Source organism: Callorhinchus milii, unplaced genomic scaffold, assembly GCF_018977255.1.
Source record: "Callorhinchus milii isolate IMCB2004 unplaced genomic scaffold, IMCB_Cmil_1.0 Scaffold20, whole genome shotgun sequence".
In the NCBI taxonomy this organism is placed as follows: Eukaryota; Metazoa; Chordata; class Chondrichthyes; order Chimaeriformes; family Callorhinchidae; genus Callorhinchus; species Callorhinchus milii.
The window spans coordinates 9753737-9771192 of NW_024704761.1; the positions used below are offsets into that span (position 1 = coordinate 9753737).

The 17456-nt window shown below is 42.2% G+C and overlaps 1 protein-coding gene across 1 annotated transcript in view; it reads left to right on the forward strand.

The window, feature by feature from the left end:
- Positions 1-16243: 16243 nt before the first annotated feature.
- Positions 16244-17456, forward strand: part of myo15b (myosin XVB) — a 40913-nt gene continuing 39700 nt past the window's right edge. The window contains exons 1-2 of the mRNA XM_007888480.2: positions 16244-16390; positions 17375-17434. Of these exons, the coding sequence (XP_007886671.2) occupies positions 17432-17434 (3 nt within the window). The 5' untranslated portion in view covers positions 16244-16390; positions 17375-17431. The remainder of the gene's footprint in view (positions 16391-17374; positions 17435-17456) is intronic.

Genomic DNA, 17456 nt, shown 5'->3' on the forward strand with positions numbered 1-17456 from the left:
CATCCCACCTACAAATGGAAATTCCAGAGATAGATTGTTGGAAAGCACACTCTCTCCCTGGAGGGACACATCCTACTTATCTTGTTCGGGAAAGTATTAGGTGCAGGTTGGCAAGAATCAAGGATTGGGGACCCCGAGAATGTGTGTTAGAGTCTAACCAACTAAAATTGCACAGCTTGCCATTAATGCTATCAGGCTGATGGTGTTATGATTCCAGGCTGATGTTGTTATAGTCCCAGGTTGTTGGTGTTATGGTCCCAGGCTGATGGTGTTTTGATTCCAGGCTGATGTTGTTATGCTCCCAGATTGATGGTGTTATGCTCCCAGATGGTTATGGTCTCAGTAATTCTCTGTTTAATTGCTCAGGGACACCATCGCAAAAGCTCTTTACTCATTGCTGTTTGATTGGCTGGTGCAGCAAATCAACGAGTGGCTGATTCCAGTGGAAATGGACAACTCTGTGGGGATTGTCGATATCTATGGATTTGAGGTAAAATAAAAAAGAACTGGGTGTTTCAAGATGTGGAGTAGACTGTAATTCATCCAATGCTGCAGTGTCATGGATAATGGCTGCTTATTAATGTACCTCTATTTTTGGACCATGTTGTGTGCTACTGATGAATGTGGCTGCAAAGAGAGTTACACAAAAGTGGGAGAAACCGTTTTACATCTATTAGAACTGCCCTGGGCCTATCTTGAGCCTATGCTCATTCAACTCAAGTCCATTGCATCCAGAGACTGTACAGGTCTTCTTGATGAAAGACTGGGGTAGTACATTGTTGAGAAATTCACCTCTGGTTCTTGGTTTGATGGGGTTAATGTCTTCTCTTTCTACTAACTCTAAGCGTGCTAAGCAATAATAATAACGATAATAATCCTTGCATTTAATATAGTTCCTTTCACATCAGGAGGATATCTCAGCGTGCTTCACAGGATTTACTGAAAAGTTTGGTGACTGTGTATTTTGTAGGCAAACACAACAACCAATTTGTGCACAGCAATGTCCCACAAACAGCCGCGAAAAGTGAATGATCCAATTTTATTTGGGGTTTGTTGACTCATTTCACTTGTTGAATAGTGACATCCACCTGAATAGGCAGGCAGGATTTAGGGTTAACGTTGCATTCAAAGGCCAGTTTGCATGTGTGGACAATCCAAAAGCAGTTCTTAAGGCACACCACCAGTGAACCCATATAAGAACACCTGAGTGCACTGTTTGTCTAACAACTTTTTTCTACGTCTTTCCTTAGGATTTGGGTGTGAACAGCTTCGAGCAGCTGTGCATTAATTTTGCTAACGAGCAGCTGCAGCATTTCTTCACCAGGGCTGTGCTGACACAGGAGCAGGTAACAGAAAGAAAGAACTTGCATTTTGCCAGCGCTTTATCTCACCAAAATGTCTCCAAGCACTTCACAGGTAATTATTGACTGTCAGCCATTTCGTGTCACAGTCATATAAATAAATATGAGGTGAAAACCAATTAATCTGGAGACTTGGCTTGTTGGCCAAGGACACTGAGAGACACTCTCTTCACTTTTACTGTCATGGACCGTAATATCCCTGGAGATGGGACCTCGGTTAAACATTTCACCTTTACTGGCAATACAGCACCTCAGGCAATACACTATTCCTTCAGGACTACACTGGAATGTCAATCCAGACTATGTAGCTCAATACCCAAAGTGGTATTTGAACCCACAGACTTATGACCCACAAGCAAGCTACCAACTGAACCAAACTGACTGAAAACTGCAGGAACTTCACAGTTTGCCTACAAAATACACAGTCACTACGGTTTGCAATAAATAATTTTATTTATTATTTATTATTGTGTCATGTGGCCTCTGAGCCCACATGACACAAGTCCTGAAATATTAATACTGAACAATTAAATGTTAGTCTCTCTCTGATTCCTCTTTCTTACCTCCACTGAACTGTGGCCCTCTCCACTCAGGAGGAGTATGCTCGGGAGCAGATCAGCTGGGCTTTCATTCCTGTCTCCAACAGTCAGAACTGCCTGAACCTCATCACAACCAAACCACATGGAATTCTTTGTATCTTGGACGACCAGACCAGCCTGCCTCAGGTCAGAGATGAAACGTGCATCACAAAACCATATTGTGAGGGTCCAGCAAGCAGCAGATAAAGGTGGTCTAGTAAATATGGTTTAAGCGCTCCGAGACACTACCCCACATGATGGGTGCTGTATAAATGCAAGATATTACAGTTATCAGAATCAGTAACACATTGTGGGTTATAATTTGTGATATTTCTTAATAGGAAATACATATGTAATTGTCATTTTTTTCTAAATGTCAAATGGGCTGAATTTCAAAAAGTATTATCAAATTTATTCTTCAGCACAATCAAAGTTCTCGAGCTTTGTTTGACTCGGTTTGTTGCACTCTCACCTCTGAGTCAGAAAGTTGCGAGTTCAAATCCCATATAGGCTGATAATCCAATGTCGTGCTGGGGGAGTGTCACACTGTCAGAGGTGCATCCGTTTGATCATCACACTTTTTAACTCTTTAACTGAATAATGAAAACAGATAATAATGAGACATTATACGAAGATCCTGTCTGCCTGCTAAAGTGGTGCTATAGATTCTGTAAGGAAAGTGAATTTCTCCTGATTTCCTGCACAACAATCCCCATTCAAAATATTCAATCATTTCATGGCTGTTTGTGGGGCGTTGTTGAATGCACACTGGTTGTCACATTTGCCTAGAAATAATAATAATCCTTGCATTTGACATAGCGCCTTATCACATCTTTGAGACGTTTCAAAGCGCTTCACAGAATATACTGTAAAGTGAATTGACTGTATATTTTGAGGGGAAAATACTGTATTAAATAAACACAATTTCTAAGGAATAAACATTTTTCAATGTGAAGAGGCACTATTCAAATGTAAAGATTTTTAAGAAATCTGTTAAGTAACTCAAATTAGACCCCACTTTTACACAGAACTATGCAAACACAGAATGAAAATGAAATGTTAGCGAACAATGTAAAGAAGCGAGAAGATTATAAGTGTCGAGTTCTGCTGTGTGAATAATTGCCGAGTCCAACTTGTTTCATATTTTTATTTTAAGGCAACAGATCATACCTTCCTCCAGAAGTGCCACTATCACCATAGCAATAACCCTTGGTACGTGAAGCCAAAGCTGCCCCTGCCAGTATTTACAATCCGCCATTACGCTGGCTCTGTGACTTATCAGGTATGTGCAATTACAGCTATATCCAACCTAACAAATCCAGACTAAAAACCAACATTGCTCTCTTGGAAATAACCTCAAATCCAATATCTCATTGGAGCTATAACTAAACAGATTGAATAGTTATGGGTTCAGCACAAATCATCTTTGCTTTTGCTGGTGTCTGAATAGATCTGTTCTCATTACTGATGAGATCCATTTGTCTCCTGTTGAGATTATTCAGTTAAAGAGCTAAAAAGTGTGATGATCAAATTTATAATATTAGTGAGTGTGCTGATGTAATAATGTGTAATGAATAATATTGATACACAGGTCCATAAATTCCTGGATAAAAACTATGACCAGCTCCGACCAGACGTGATGGAACTCTTTATACACAGCAGGAATAAGGTTGGTATTGAAGAGCTTCAATTGCAGGAAGAATGAAGGAGAACTTTCATCACAGAAAGAGTAGATAGGAATGAAGATCATCATTCTCAGTTGGTGTCCAAGTGCTCACGTGTACACAGTTATGCATTATTGGGTAAACCACATATTGCATTGATTTTAATAGGGAATTGGCTCACTATGATATGCATGTGGTTATAACATGAATTCAGCACAAAATATTGAGCACATAACTTTTGAAAGTTAAAGTTTAATATGGGGTCCGTAAATTGCTACCTTCCATTCTATCCAGATCAGAATTCTTGACTATTTCAGTTTGGTTTAAACTATTAAGCCTTGATTTAATTACAATTTCCAGTGTACTCCTGGAATCATTTGGATTTTTTGTGTAACTTTACAAACTTATCTTCCACATATAATATACAGAAAAACCCAGTTATAATATGTTGCTTGGAGCCAAAATGCCTAACTGCTGGGCTGTCTTATAACTGGGTTCTTTTGTAATATTAGTCAATAGAAAAATCACAAGACTGCAGTGATTCAAAAATTAAGCTATCCTATTGTATGTGGAGGGGCTTATTATATTCAAAGGCTGATAAGTCTAAGTTGAAAGTAAGTCTTATCTTGCTATCAATCACATGGTTGTTTTAAATGGAGCATTTAATTGTTTTGCACTGAACCTTTTTTTTAAAACCAGATATTCCAGTCTCTATCAGGCTACAATCTTTCTTAATGCTCTTCTGCAGATGATTTCAGATCTGTTCAAAAACGCACAAGAGGGTCTTCGCCAGCAGAAAATGATTGGCTCGAGGGGCAGGGGGCATAGCTACCAATCGTCAACAGTAGCTGCCAAATTCCAGCAGAGTCTGCTGGAACTCATTGCTAGACTGGAAAGGTGAGCAACGTGCCCAGCGCCCAAGCCTACAAATACACAGTCACTTTACAATAAATCTTGTTAAGCACTTTGAGACGTCTCAACGATGTGCTGTGGCTTTATATCAGATGCAAGGATTACTATTGTAATCATATCATAAGATTTAAATTAATTATGATCGAGATTCGTCTTGCTGCCAAGTGTGGCCATTTGGCAGCCTGTGTGCTTTGAATCGGAAACCCCCGATAGAATTAGGAGCAAGAGGAGGGAGGTATGGTATCTCAATCCAAGTTTGATATGTATCCTAATTGGTAAGATATTCTTGTAACATGCGTCAAAATTAATCCCAGTAATATTGATAATCAAGTCACATAATTAATTTGTGTAAGTTTACAGTTTTTTGACTTTTCTCAGCTGGCAGTGATCAAAACAAAACCTTATGGTAATTGAAATAAAACTACCTGCACTGACTGGACATTGATTTAGAGAGCGATGGTTGGCTGATTTACCCTCTTCCCAATCCAAGTATCTATGTAGCATCCATGAGAAAATTACAGACACTGCACTGGAATATCATTTGTACTCTTCATTGATTTCGATGTGTTTATCAGATGATTAAACTGCCTTATGCAAATCTCGATTTTCTTTCATTTCCCCAGATGTGACCCATTTTTCATTCGATGTATTAAGCCCAACATTAAAAAGGTAAGAAATGCCTGTTTTGGAAACAGCAATTTAAGCTGTTGTGCCCAATTGGCTGCCGCGTTTCATCCACAAAATTAACAGTCAATTCATTTTGCAGTATATTCTATGAAGGGCTTTGCGACATCTTGAAGACATGATAAGGCATTATATAAAATGCAAGGATTATTATCAAATGAGATTCTGTGGGGACAAGGTAACATGTTGGGATAGAGTGAATGTGCTTTCTGCTTTCAAACAACAACTATAATAACAATAATAATAATAATAATAATAATAATAATCCTTGCATTTGATATAGCGCTTTTCACGTCGGGAGGACGTCCCAAAGCGCTTCACAGAACACACTGTAAAGTGAATTATCTCCATTAACTGCTGCCTGTTGCAGATCCCTGGTCTCTTTGATGTGGAGTATGTTGGAGCCCAACTCAGACATTCTGGCATAATGGAAGCAATCCACATTAGGAAAGAAGGTTATCCAATTCGAATCACCATCGAGGAATTTGCCAACAGGTACTGTTAGATACATTAGAATGACAAGTATTGTAACACTCTGTGTACCCGTTCCCTGCTCTGATTCCCTTACCTTCAACACAGAAGCATGTGGCATCTTTGAACCTTTATTGAGTGTGTACAACCTGCAAAATCAACAGGCTAGAAATTCCAGGATTCAGAAAGGCAGCAGATACGTATCTATATTTAGAGGAAGGGATCTTTGATTTTTCCTAAGAGATAAAATTTCCCATGACCCAGCGACTCACTGGTCTGTCTTCCTACAGGTATAACGTTCTGCTGCGGAGCAACAAGGAATATCCATCCAACAGTGAACTGTGCACTGCTGTTCTGGAGAAGGTCGTGGAAAGCGCAGCAGACGACTATCAGATTGGAGTCTCCAAGGTAATCTGTCTGTAACTTTTACACTGATACTGTTGGATACTCCTTTAAGAATAAATTGACAATTAACACAAGGGCCAATAAGAAGAAGGGCATGAAGTACAAAAGGAGACTGGGAGAGGGTCAAAAGGGTGGTTAAGAATGTTTGGATTGACAAATAAAGAAGCTACTAACACACCCTTGATTTGGATTGAGTTTTATTACAGATACTGTACATTGAAGGGGCACTGTCAGGATAGGCTGTTATTCTCGCTCTCTATCTCGTTTTCTCTGATAAGAACTCAATAGTTTATATACCTTTGCTTTATGGCAAAAAAAATGTTTGTGTGGATGTGCATAGTGCACATGGTTACTTGAAAACATAAATCATGTTCCACAAAATGGCAAGCATGTGGGCAAGCAGATTATTTTTACCTGTATTTCTTACCTGTACTTCCACATCGGACTCTGATGCTGATAAACGGCTAATTGCTGTTTTACCACAAAAGGCACATGCTAGAGAACAGTGTTATATATCAAATATGAACATCGGGGAATAGCAGGAACACAAGAATTTGCATGGCTCAGTTTTTGCATCTGGCTATTTTCGTTGTGTGCCATTGCTTTATACTTTAAGTAACAGATTTCAATCTAGGAATTTTTAACATTTGAAACTTGATTAGTTGTAAATGAATTGGAGATTATACACATTTCTGGTTTGCTTATCTCTGCTCTTTTTCTATTGGGGCTGAGGCACAGAAACCTCCCCAATTCTATAATTCTAAAATACAGACCCTACACTTGACAGCAATTACCTGGGAAGCACGTTGTGGGGTTTTGATGTTATAATAATAATAATATTCCTTGCATTTGCTATAGTCCCTTATCACATCTTCAGGACGTCTCAGAGTGTTTCACAGAATCTATACTAATAAAGACAGAATGTCTGTCTGTGTGTCAAGAGTCCTCCCACAGGAGTCTTCCCACTGAGGCCTCCCACTGACTCCTCCAAACAGGAGTCCCCCTAAAGGATATGTGAGCAAATATGTGAACAAGCAATGCTAACAAGTTCAATAGCACATTTTTTAATCTTTTTTAAGAAGCGAAGATCAAGCCTTTCAAGGACAAATAAAAATGCCAGAATAAAGAGAGGACGATTAAATTAAACTGGTTACAAGCATAACTGCAACGGGTACAGATAGTATGCTATAAAGTTAATTGACTATATATTTTGTGGATGAATATACAGTTACACAACAACAACAAATTGCACTTATATAGCGCCTTCCACGCAGGGTAGTGTCTCAGACCGTTCAACAGTGGTGGAGTCTGACTCTGAGCCAGTGGGGGAGGGTGGGTGGAGGTGGCCGTAAGCACGGTCGAAGATGAAGGTTTTCAGGTGGGACTTGAAAAAGGGCAGAGCGAGGGTAAGGCAGAGGGATTGAGGGAGAGTGTTCCAGAGTTTTGGGGCGTAGTGACTGAAAGCGCGACCTCTGATGGTGGGGCGGAGGGTGCGAGGGATGAGCAGGAGGTTGGTGCAAGTCGAGTGGAGGTGCCAGGTGGTAGATTGGGGAATGAGGAGGTCAGAGAGGTAGGGAAGTGCCAGGGAGTGAAGGGATTTGAACACGAGGATCTTGAAGTTAGAGGAGCTATGCTAAATGCAAGGAGATGGACTGGAAAAGCAGCTGTTCCCTATCATGCATGTGAAGGATTTGGTATATTTTGTCTATTTTGTGAGTTAAGTGGGAGTGATCCTGAGCTTCATTCTGTTCTCTCTGGTGTCAGATATTTCTGAAGAAGACGATCTTCACACAGCTTGAGAGTTGTCGGATGCAAACCCAGAGCTGGGCTGCCCTTACCATCCAGAAGAATATCCGTGGATTCATCACCAGAAGGAACTTCCAGTACTTCAAGGAGAAGACAGTAGTTATCCAGTCTCACATCAGGGGACATCAAGCCAGGTTAGAAAGCCAATAAAATCTGTAACATTACCAGTAGTCATTGAACATCCTGATCAGCAGGACGGGGAGAGCTTTACAGACAATACTTTCAAATGTACTAAGGTTGCTGGACAAGATGACAGGTAAATGGTTGGGAGGGTCAGGTTCATAATAATAATCTCTGCATATGATACAGCACCTTTCACATCAAGAGGATGTCTCAACATGCTTCACAGGATACATTGCAAAATGGAGTGACCATGTGCTTTTAGGTGTAATTAGGACGGATACCGGAAAAGATTTCCTTGCTCAGGAGGCAATCAACAGCTCTAAATGGTTTACTGAGAAAAGTGGTTGAAACAAGTACAATTAAGTCATTTAAGAGAAGACTTAATGTTGTAATGATAAGAATTAAGAAGATAGGGTAAGTATTTTGGAAGGGTGATTTTTTTTCATCCAAGCTCTCTTGTCAGTCCTCAGTAAAGAGTTAACAGGGAAGAGGCTTAGGAAGCTGTGATGGCATCCGTGCAGGTGCCAAGGAAATATAATGATCTCTTTGTCATCTTCTCCTACCCCATTCCTCTGCTCCACTTGGCTAACTCAAGCTTGCTACAAGTTTCCAGCTCTCTCCGTGTCAGCATTTAAGGCTGAACCTTCAGATTCTACACCCCTACCTTTGGAACTCCATCCCTCTACCATTCTGACTCCCACCCACAACCCCCTCTATTGGATTCAAACCTCATCTTAGAATTTACCTGTCGTGCCTCCCGACGTGAAAGGCACTATACAAGTGTAATTTTGTTGTTTGTTGTTACCTCATTGACCATGTCTGAGGTCACCACCCCTTCCCTCTTGCCCTCCAGCCTGCTCTGGGTTCGACCTTGTCTTTGTAAAGTGCTCCGAAACTGTATTATATGTTTCACCCACAAAAAGCACAGTCAATCCACTTTACAACATATTCTGTGAAGCGCTTTGAGACGTCTCAACGACTTGATAAGCCGCTGTATCAAATGCAAGGATTATTAAAATTTTAAGAGTGCTATATAAATGCTAGTTGCTGTTGTAGCCAGAGAATGAATGTAATTCCTTCTGTTTCTATGGGATGAAAAGAACATATCTGGAAACTGACAAATGATCAGCCATTCGATGATTTGGTCGAGGTTTCAGGCAAATCTTGCTGGAACCTACAGCTGCCCAGCCTCTTGGAGGCACCCAGGATTGCCTCACAAAGCCAGTAGGTTGCTCAACCACACAGCAGTGCGTCAAAGTAAATCATTAACATGTCCAGTGGAGCTCTGATCTGCGTGAAGATTAAATTCCTTTTATTGCAATAAAGGGATGGTATCAGCTAATTCCTAGGAAAGTTGTTGTGGATACAAATGTGGATGACTCACAAATGGCACTGAAGAAAATTAAGACTGTCAGTGACAGTAAAGTTTAAAATATGTCCTGGAGAGATACGATCTGTTGGTAACCCAGTCCTGGAACAGTGTTCTTGCCCAGTTAATTTCATGTAAGAAGGGGTGGGATTTGTAAGATCTAGTGTCCAAACAGCTTTCAGTCCTGTGGAATATTCAGGCCAGCCACTTGGCAGGAAACAATTGTATTTAAGCGGTGATTCAATCTGAGATCGGTGCACGGTGTTTCAACACCGTTTCTTGTGATGCCTAAGGTGATGGGCACACACCCCTGAGGCTATCTATCACAGCATGATTTCAGGAGCAAATTACCAATGCCTATACCAGAGCCAGAGCCATAGACTGACCCTCCCTCACTGTTTCTCACATACATGTTCCCAGTATCTGTTCCTCCTGTGCTGTCGACAGACACAACAACTTGCATTTGTATAGCGCCCTTCATGCAGGGTAGTGTCTCGGAGCGCACACAGTATACAGAAATAAAATCAGTGAAATATTTAGGCAGTCTCTCTCCACGGATATTTTTCTTTCTTCCATCTCCTTTTCCATTTTCTTTATGTTAATTATAGTCTGTTGAAGCAATGTCAGCTTAGACTATTTGCTTCCAAGTCCCAATGTGGGGCTTGAACCCACAACCTTCTGTCTCAGAAGCGAGAGTGCTACCACTGAGCCAGGCTGACACCTGCCACTTGATTGAGGTACTGGAAAGCGACAATTGCCCATTTTTGAACATCACTCCAAACTGAAATTTGAGGAATAGAGAAGAAAAGTAGAAAGAAGTAGAAAAGAAAAGTATATCTCTTTAATTGCCATCAGTGAGTTTGGGACAATGTGAATGTATTTACTGAGGGGCCCTAACATGAGTAGCACGGTGTCTAATTTCTCTGCACAGGAAACGCTATAAGAAGTTGAAGCATATGTTTTTACGGTTTGGGGCTGCAGTGGTCATCACACGCTCCATCAGTCACAGGAGACAGAATCAGGTAGGACAGAATGACTCTGTGACTCCCTGGTTCATTCCTCCATCACCACCAACAGTTGCTCTCCTCCCCCCGGCACCTTCCCATGCCAGCGCAGGAGATGCAATACCTGCCCTTTCACCTCCTCCCATACCACTGTCCAGAGCCCCAAACTCAGTGTTCAAGTGAGACAGCGATTTACGTGTACTACCACCAATGTAGTTTACTGCATTCGCTGCTCATGATGTGGTCTCTATATTGGGGAGACCAAACGCAGATTGGGCGACCGATTTGCCGAACACCTCGGTTCTGTCCGCAATCACAACCCTGAGCTTTCGGTTTCTTGGCACTTCAAATCTCCCTCCCACTCGCATTCTGACCTCTCCTACGCTGTTCCAATGAACTACAGCGCAAGCTCGAGGAACAGCACCCCATCTATCTGCTAGGGACCATACAGCCCTCTGGTCTCAATATTGATTTCAACAACTTCAGACCATAACAGCTTACCTTCCCGCTACCCCTCTTCTGTGACCATTACCACATCACCTGGGTCCCAGACACACCTTTTCTCTCTTTGGTCTGCTGTTTTGTTGCAATCTTTCCCCTCCTTTGTTTTGTATTATTAACACTTCTTTAACCCTTCATCCTCTGTCCTCTACCCCATTTTCTCCTTTGTCTTCCTTGCCCTGCTTTCCCCCTGTCTGTTAGTCCTTAAAAGCCTCTCCCTCCCAACATGCTTCAGTTCTGACGAAGGGTCGTGGACCTGAAACATTGACTCACTTTCCTTTCTCCATAGATGCTGCCTGACCTGCTGAGTGTTCCCAGCGACTTCTGTTTTTGTTTCAGATTTCGAGCATCTGCAATGTTTTGCGTTTGTTTAGGATAGAATGAGCTCATTGCCTGTGTCTGTTCCAGTGCCTTGGGACGTCCTCCTGACGTGAAAGTCACCATACAAATGTGATTTGTTGTTGTTGAATGGGGCAGGGGAGTGCTGCAGTGAGTGCACTAACCCAATGTAGCACCAGTTTACTGCTCATTCCTCACTCCTTCTGTCTTCCCACCATCACACCTTCAAGTACTGTTCAACTACTCTCTGGTACGGTTTCTCAAAATCCCTTCATCCAGTGCCCTCTATCCCTGCCTTACGATTGTGCTTTTGGTCACCATCCTCAAACTCCGCTCTCCTTTCCTCTCTGCTTGGTGTCTCCCTATCATCAGTCATCCTCCTTGAAAAATACCAAATCAATGCAAGTAGCTGTTGTATCACATGTTTGTCAGAGTTTTACACATGAGGCTCACCATACCCCAAAGACAGTTGAATAAGGTCAGTGTTCACAGGTCAGTGTCTTCAGTCTGTTTTCCTGCATTAGTTGCCGTTGCTGTACATACAATGGAAGGGTTTGATTTGGTCCAGATGTGGAGACCAGAATGCAGCTGTAGGGTGAATTTGTGGGAAATAAAGGGAAGAGGCTGCAGGGAGGGAAGGTTCCAGTCTACACTAACCTGTTTTCCAGCAGCCTGTCTATTACCAGGTGTCCTTTTATGAGGACCTGGTTTTTGCACGATGTAGTAGTTGATGGGTAAACCTGGTATACAGATTTGTATTGGACCTCTAGAACGTCTAGTTGTTGGCATGTTACATAAGTCCTTTCCCCAATATGAATGCAGACTTCCATCAAATAGTTAGAAAGGGAACCATGAGCCTTCAGATAACAGCTGCTGGAAGGAGTCCAGGTTTATGAAGACCCTCTCATATATCCAGGGCCTGATTGGTACCAGAGAGAAACAGCTGCTCAACCTCCAACTAACATGGAATCACTATTCTTGATAGGGTCATATGTCCTGGCTGTGATCAGAATGGTGGTCACAATGCTCTCACACATTTTACACTGCTCACTGCCACCATATGGCTCTTCAGGAGTTTCTGGTACTTAATAGACAACTTACTAGGGTTCAGACCTGTGTTCATCAGATGTCTAATGACTAACTTTGACTATCCTCCTGCCTTGTAACTATCTTCAAGCTTTGGCTGTTGCCAACCCGTGCTTAAGCTCTGTGATTTGGTGAGCAAGGTACATCCCTCTGGAGAGAATTTGTTCATACCAGACAAACAAAGCCATATATACATGTAGCTTTCAGTATTTTGGTTTGGACATTCTTAAGAGTGGTGATGGAAATCAACATGTGTCAGACCACCAGCTGACCAAATAAAAATGATTCTGTATGCACTCTTGCACACTCGCGGGTTATTGTTGGGACCGATCTGAACACCTTAAATTCTGGAGGTTGTTCAGTGGCAATACTAACTGCAGGGTTAATCGTCCATGACCTTTTTAATATGAACACCGTGTTCAAGATATGGACATTCAAGACAATAATAATCCTTGTATTTGTTATAGTGCCTCATCACGACATCGAGATGTTTCAAAACGCTTCACAGGATATACTGTAAAGTGTAGTCACTGGGTGTTTTGTGGGCAAAACGTGGCAGCCAATTGCACACAGCAGTATCTCACAACCAGTCATGGATTGAGTGACCAGATTATTATTATTATTATTTGTAGGGATTATTACCCCCAGAAAGTGATCCACCAGTCGCCTAACAAGTGGGTTCCTACTTACTGCTAGGTAAACAGAGGCGTGTGTGTGGTGTAAGGAAATGTGCGAACCGTGCAGAGAACCTGACTGACCGAGCTGTTGACGAGGTGCGCAGAGACCTTCCGCAGTATGTGTGGCAATCCCAGTGCCAAGATTGGTGTTGCACTAGTCATGGCAGGTCAGGCTCAGGTGCCTGTGATTGGAATATTAGCTCCTGCGACTGACAATGAAAAACAACCCCACTCACCTTCGATGGCTGCTGCATTCAATACAAATGATGTCTCCAAGCAACCGCAACAAAGCTCAAAGGCCTGTGGTGATGTGTTTCATCGCCAATAGAATTAACCAATAGAAATACAATTTATATAAAGGATGGGTATAAAGCCAGTGAGATGACAAAATATACAGCGACAGATAAACCTGCCACTCTGGGAGAAACATGCACCAACATGGACAGAACCCAACAGAAACATGCAGCAGAATACACCATACCATGCAGATACAAACATGCAGTACTCCACCCAAAACACACTGTACCATACAGAAACACACACCAACATGCACATAGGTTGAAACCCTGGTAGCTAAGCATTGGGAGAGTAAGGAATGTTTTGAATTGTTTGCACAGGTGTTTGGCGCAATCATGTTCCGAACAGAGTATAATTATTGAACGCAGTGTTCAGTAAGTCACTATCTCGGCCAATCGGGAGATTAGAAGACAGGTACTTAGGCAATTCAACAAACCACTTTGCCATAGCAACCGTACAAGAGGGTGGGAAAGAGTGCCTGGAGCACCATCCCACATACTCAACCAAAACCCGGCAGGACATCATTGCAGTGTACAGAAATACAGGTGAGTAGTTCAGGTTTTCAGCTCTTGAAAGGTCAGCTGGATTATGGCGAGAGTGTGTGACACAGCTTCACAGCCTGTAGGTATCACTTTCCATTTGGAACTCCGGCAAGATGATGATCTCAGCCAGCAACGTCAAAGCACCAGGAGAAGTGGCTCTTGCATCAAAGTGGTCTTCTACAGAAAAGTTGCAGTCGGTCAAAGGAATCGACCGCTGGGTCGCTCAAACTCCTCATGCAGGCTGGGTGCAGCTTCAAGCGATAGAATCGGAACTGCTGTTGTTTATGTGGCTGAAGAACACTGTGTAGCTGGACATGCCTGAGCTTGCGGACAAGCTTGGCTGTGGCTCCTGTCCAGCTGTGGCATGAGGGCAGCTTTCAAGCTGTTGGTTGACACAGCATTGCAGACAACACTATGTCTGTAGTAACTAAGACAATGTATTACTCGATGGAAGAATCTTTTGGACGCTCCATTGGTGGCACAGTTCGAAAATGCACTGTTGTAGTGGGCCCGAGCCAAAAAGATGTGGAAACTCCGAGCGTAACTAATCTCAGACCAAGCTTCAGTTTCCTCAGGCTAGGAAGAAGGAAAGTGAACCCTACTAAAAATTGTTTGAAGGTAAAAAAGGTGTGAAGAAATTAAGAAGTTCAGGTGTGGTGTCCTTTTTCTCCCCTCTCCCATCCCCTTCCCCATGGCCATTTTTCTGCATTTGTGCAGTTATCATTTCATGTCAACTTTTTCCATACAGGTCACATCACCATCGCCCCCAGGAGCATCCCACTACTCCACATACCACATGATATTCAGCAACACGACTCTCCTGGTGCTAACCCTCTTGAAAGGAAAAAAGTCTTCATACCTATTTCCCTACAACTGACCTCTTGGAAAAAATATAATAATTTGTTTATGAACTCCATTCACTGTGTATACCACTGCTGAGTTGGGCACATCCACATTCATTTTGTATACATTTCCCATTTTGGAAACATATCCCATTCATATCCACCTATTGCTATAATAATCCTTGCATTTGATATAGTTCCTTATCACATCATGGAGAATCTCAAAGCGCTTCACAGAATATACTATAAAATGTAGTGACTGTTTATTTTGTGGGCGAAGAGCGGCAGTTAATTGTGCACAGCAGTGTCCCACAAACTGTAGTGAGACACTGCTGTGCGCAAGATAGAAAGGTATATGCGCAAGGTATATTAGATGTTATAAAGTAGGTGGCAGATGGAATTCAATGTTAGCAAGTGTGAAATTATTCACCTAGGTAGCAAGAATAAAAGAACATATTATTTTCTGGAAGGGGAGAAGTTAGATAGTGTTAGTATTCAAATGGATTTGGGTGTCCTTGTACACCAGTCCCAAAAAGTTAGTTTGCAGGTGCAGCAGCAACTTAGAAGGCGAACGGCATATTAGCGTTCATTTCGAAAGGTTTAGAATATAAGAGTAGGGAAGTCTTGCTGCAACTGTATAGGGCCTTGGTGAGACTGCACCGAGAGTATTGTGTGCAATTTTGGTTTCCTTATATAAAAAAGGACATACTTGACCTCGAGGGGGTGCAACGTAGATTCACTCGGTTAGTTCCTGGGATGAGGGGACTGACCTATGAGGATAGGCTGAATAAACTGGGGCTGTATTATCTAGAGTACAGAAAAATTAGGGGGGATCTTATTGAAACTTATAAGATTCTTAAAGGGCTGATAAAGTAGACACAGAGGGACTGTTTCCCCTGGTGGGAGAATCTATAACCAGGGGTCACAGTCTGAAAATTAAGGATCAGCCTCTTAGAACAGAGTTGAGGAAACGTTTCTTCACTCAGAGGGTAGTGAACTTATGGAATTCACTACCCCAGAAGGCTGTAGATGCTCAGTCCTTGAACATTTTCAAGGCTGAGACTGATATATTCTTGAAAAATAGAGGGATTAGGGGATATGGGGAGAGGGCAGGTAATCAGAGTGAGGTGAGAAGATCAGCCATGATCTTATTGAATGGCGGGGCAGGCACGAAGGGCCGAATGGCCTACTCCTGCTCCTAATTCTTATGTTCTTATATTCTAAATATTTCAAAGTGATACATTTAAAATTGTAGGTTAGTGGCAGCCTTGGCCACTGTGAGTCCTGTCATCTGTGAACCGTCTTGTAACAGTAAGGGGGCGGGAGAAGGGCTGTGCTGTACTGCACCTGTGCCTTAGTTCAACAGGTGCGATGTGGTCAGGAAACAGGTAACAAGTAAAGCCATCCTCCAAACATACTCTTTAGTACAGGATCAGGGTGCGGTAAAGAGTTCTAGTAGGTGAGCAGAGGTTCATTGGCAATTACCTGCAGTGACGTATTCCCATTCTTGATTGGGCAAAGTTCAGCAGCAATAAATTCTGCTTTCCTCTCACTTCAAGTGTACCGATTCCTTCCTCCATGGACTTTGGTACAGTTAGGTAAACGAGTATCGTGTCTACATTATCCTGCCGTGCTTCAGAGGCAGTTCTACAGTTAAGCAGTGTGCTGCGTGGAGAAAGACTAAATCCAAACAGCATCTGTATTCAATCGAGAAGGAAAGAGGAATCAGGTATGTTTATTAAGGTCTAGGTGCAGCTATTGTTTACTAACGCAGGCAGTGGGGCTCCTGAGCTTTCAGGGCGTGGGGACTCCAGGTTGGGCAGCTCAGACCGCAGCTGTTTTGTTTCTCTTGTTTCTTTGTTCAAAATCATTTTGAAAGTAAGATTTGTTTGACTTTTGCTTTCAAACAAAAGAGGAGGCCCATGGAGGATTGTGTTCAGAGTTAATAATAATAATGATGATGATGATAATAATAATACTTGCATTTGATATCACATTATTGTGCAGTCTCAAAGCGTTTCGCAGAATCTATCGTAAAGTGGATTGACTGTGTATTTGTGGGCGAAACAAGTTACACTGAAATGCTCTCAAGAGGGCTTTTAAAAAGTGACAGTAAATAATGGTGGTTTGTCAGTGAAATGGGGAAATGATATTAAATCAAATGGGTTTTGAAGCTGGGCAGATTGAAAGCAATGTGGGAGGGAAATCTTCTGATTGCTAAGTGCATCAATGTACCACAAGGTGTGGTACTGAACTATCCTTTGTCTTTGGTGAAACAACCAGATTTCAGTCAGAGCAGCGCGAGGGAAATATAATTCATCTGTATATCACTAGGCTGGGAAGGAGGGAAAATCTCAGCCAGAATTCACGTTTCTCATCATTTCCGCCCACAAAATATACAGTTAATTCACTTTACAGTATATTTTGCGAAGCGCTTTGAGACGTCTCAAAGATGTGGTAAGGCGCTATATCAAATGGAAGGATTATTATTATTCCAGTGACTTCTTTCAAAGGTGTATATATGTGGATGTTGGGTGAGGACAGGACTGGGTTTGGGCATTGAAGTGAGGAATGAGGCACTTCCTTCAGGAAAGGAAGGGAGGAAAAAGGAAGGTGGTAGGAAATGCTGCCCTGTGGCAGGTTTCTGTGTGACTGGAATGGCCAACCAGTGATGGCAAAGGATCTCACACTCATGACTTTTCTGTGTTTGCAGAGAATCGAGGTCTGTAACGGCACAGCACGGACCAGGTCCCAAGGAGTGGCAGTGGGAATGGTGAGTAACTGTGAGGTTTCCT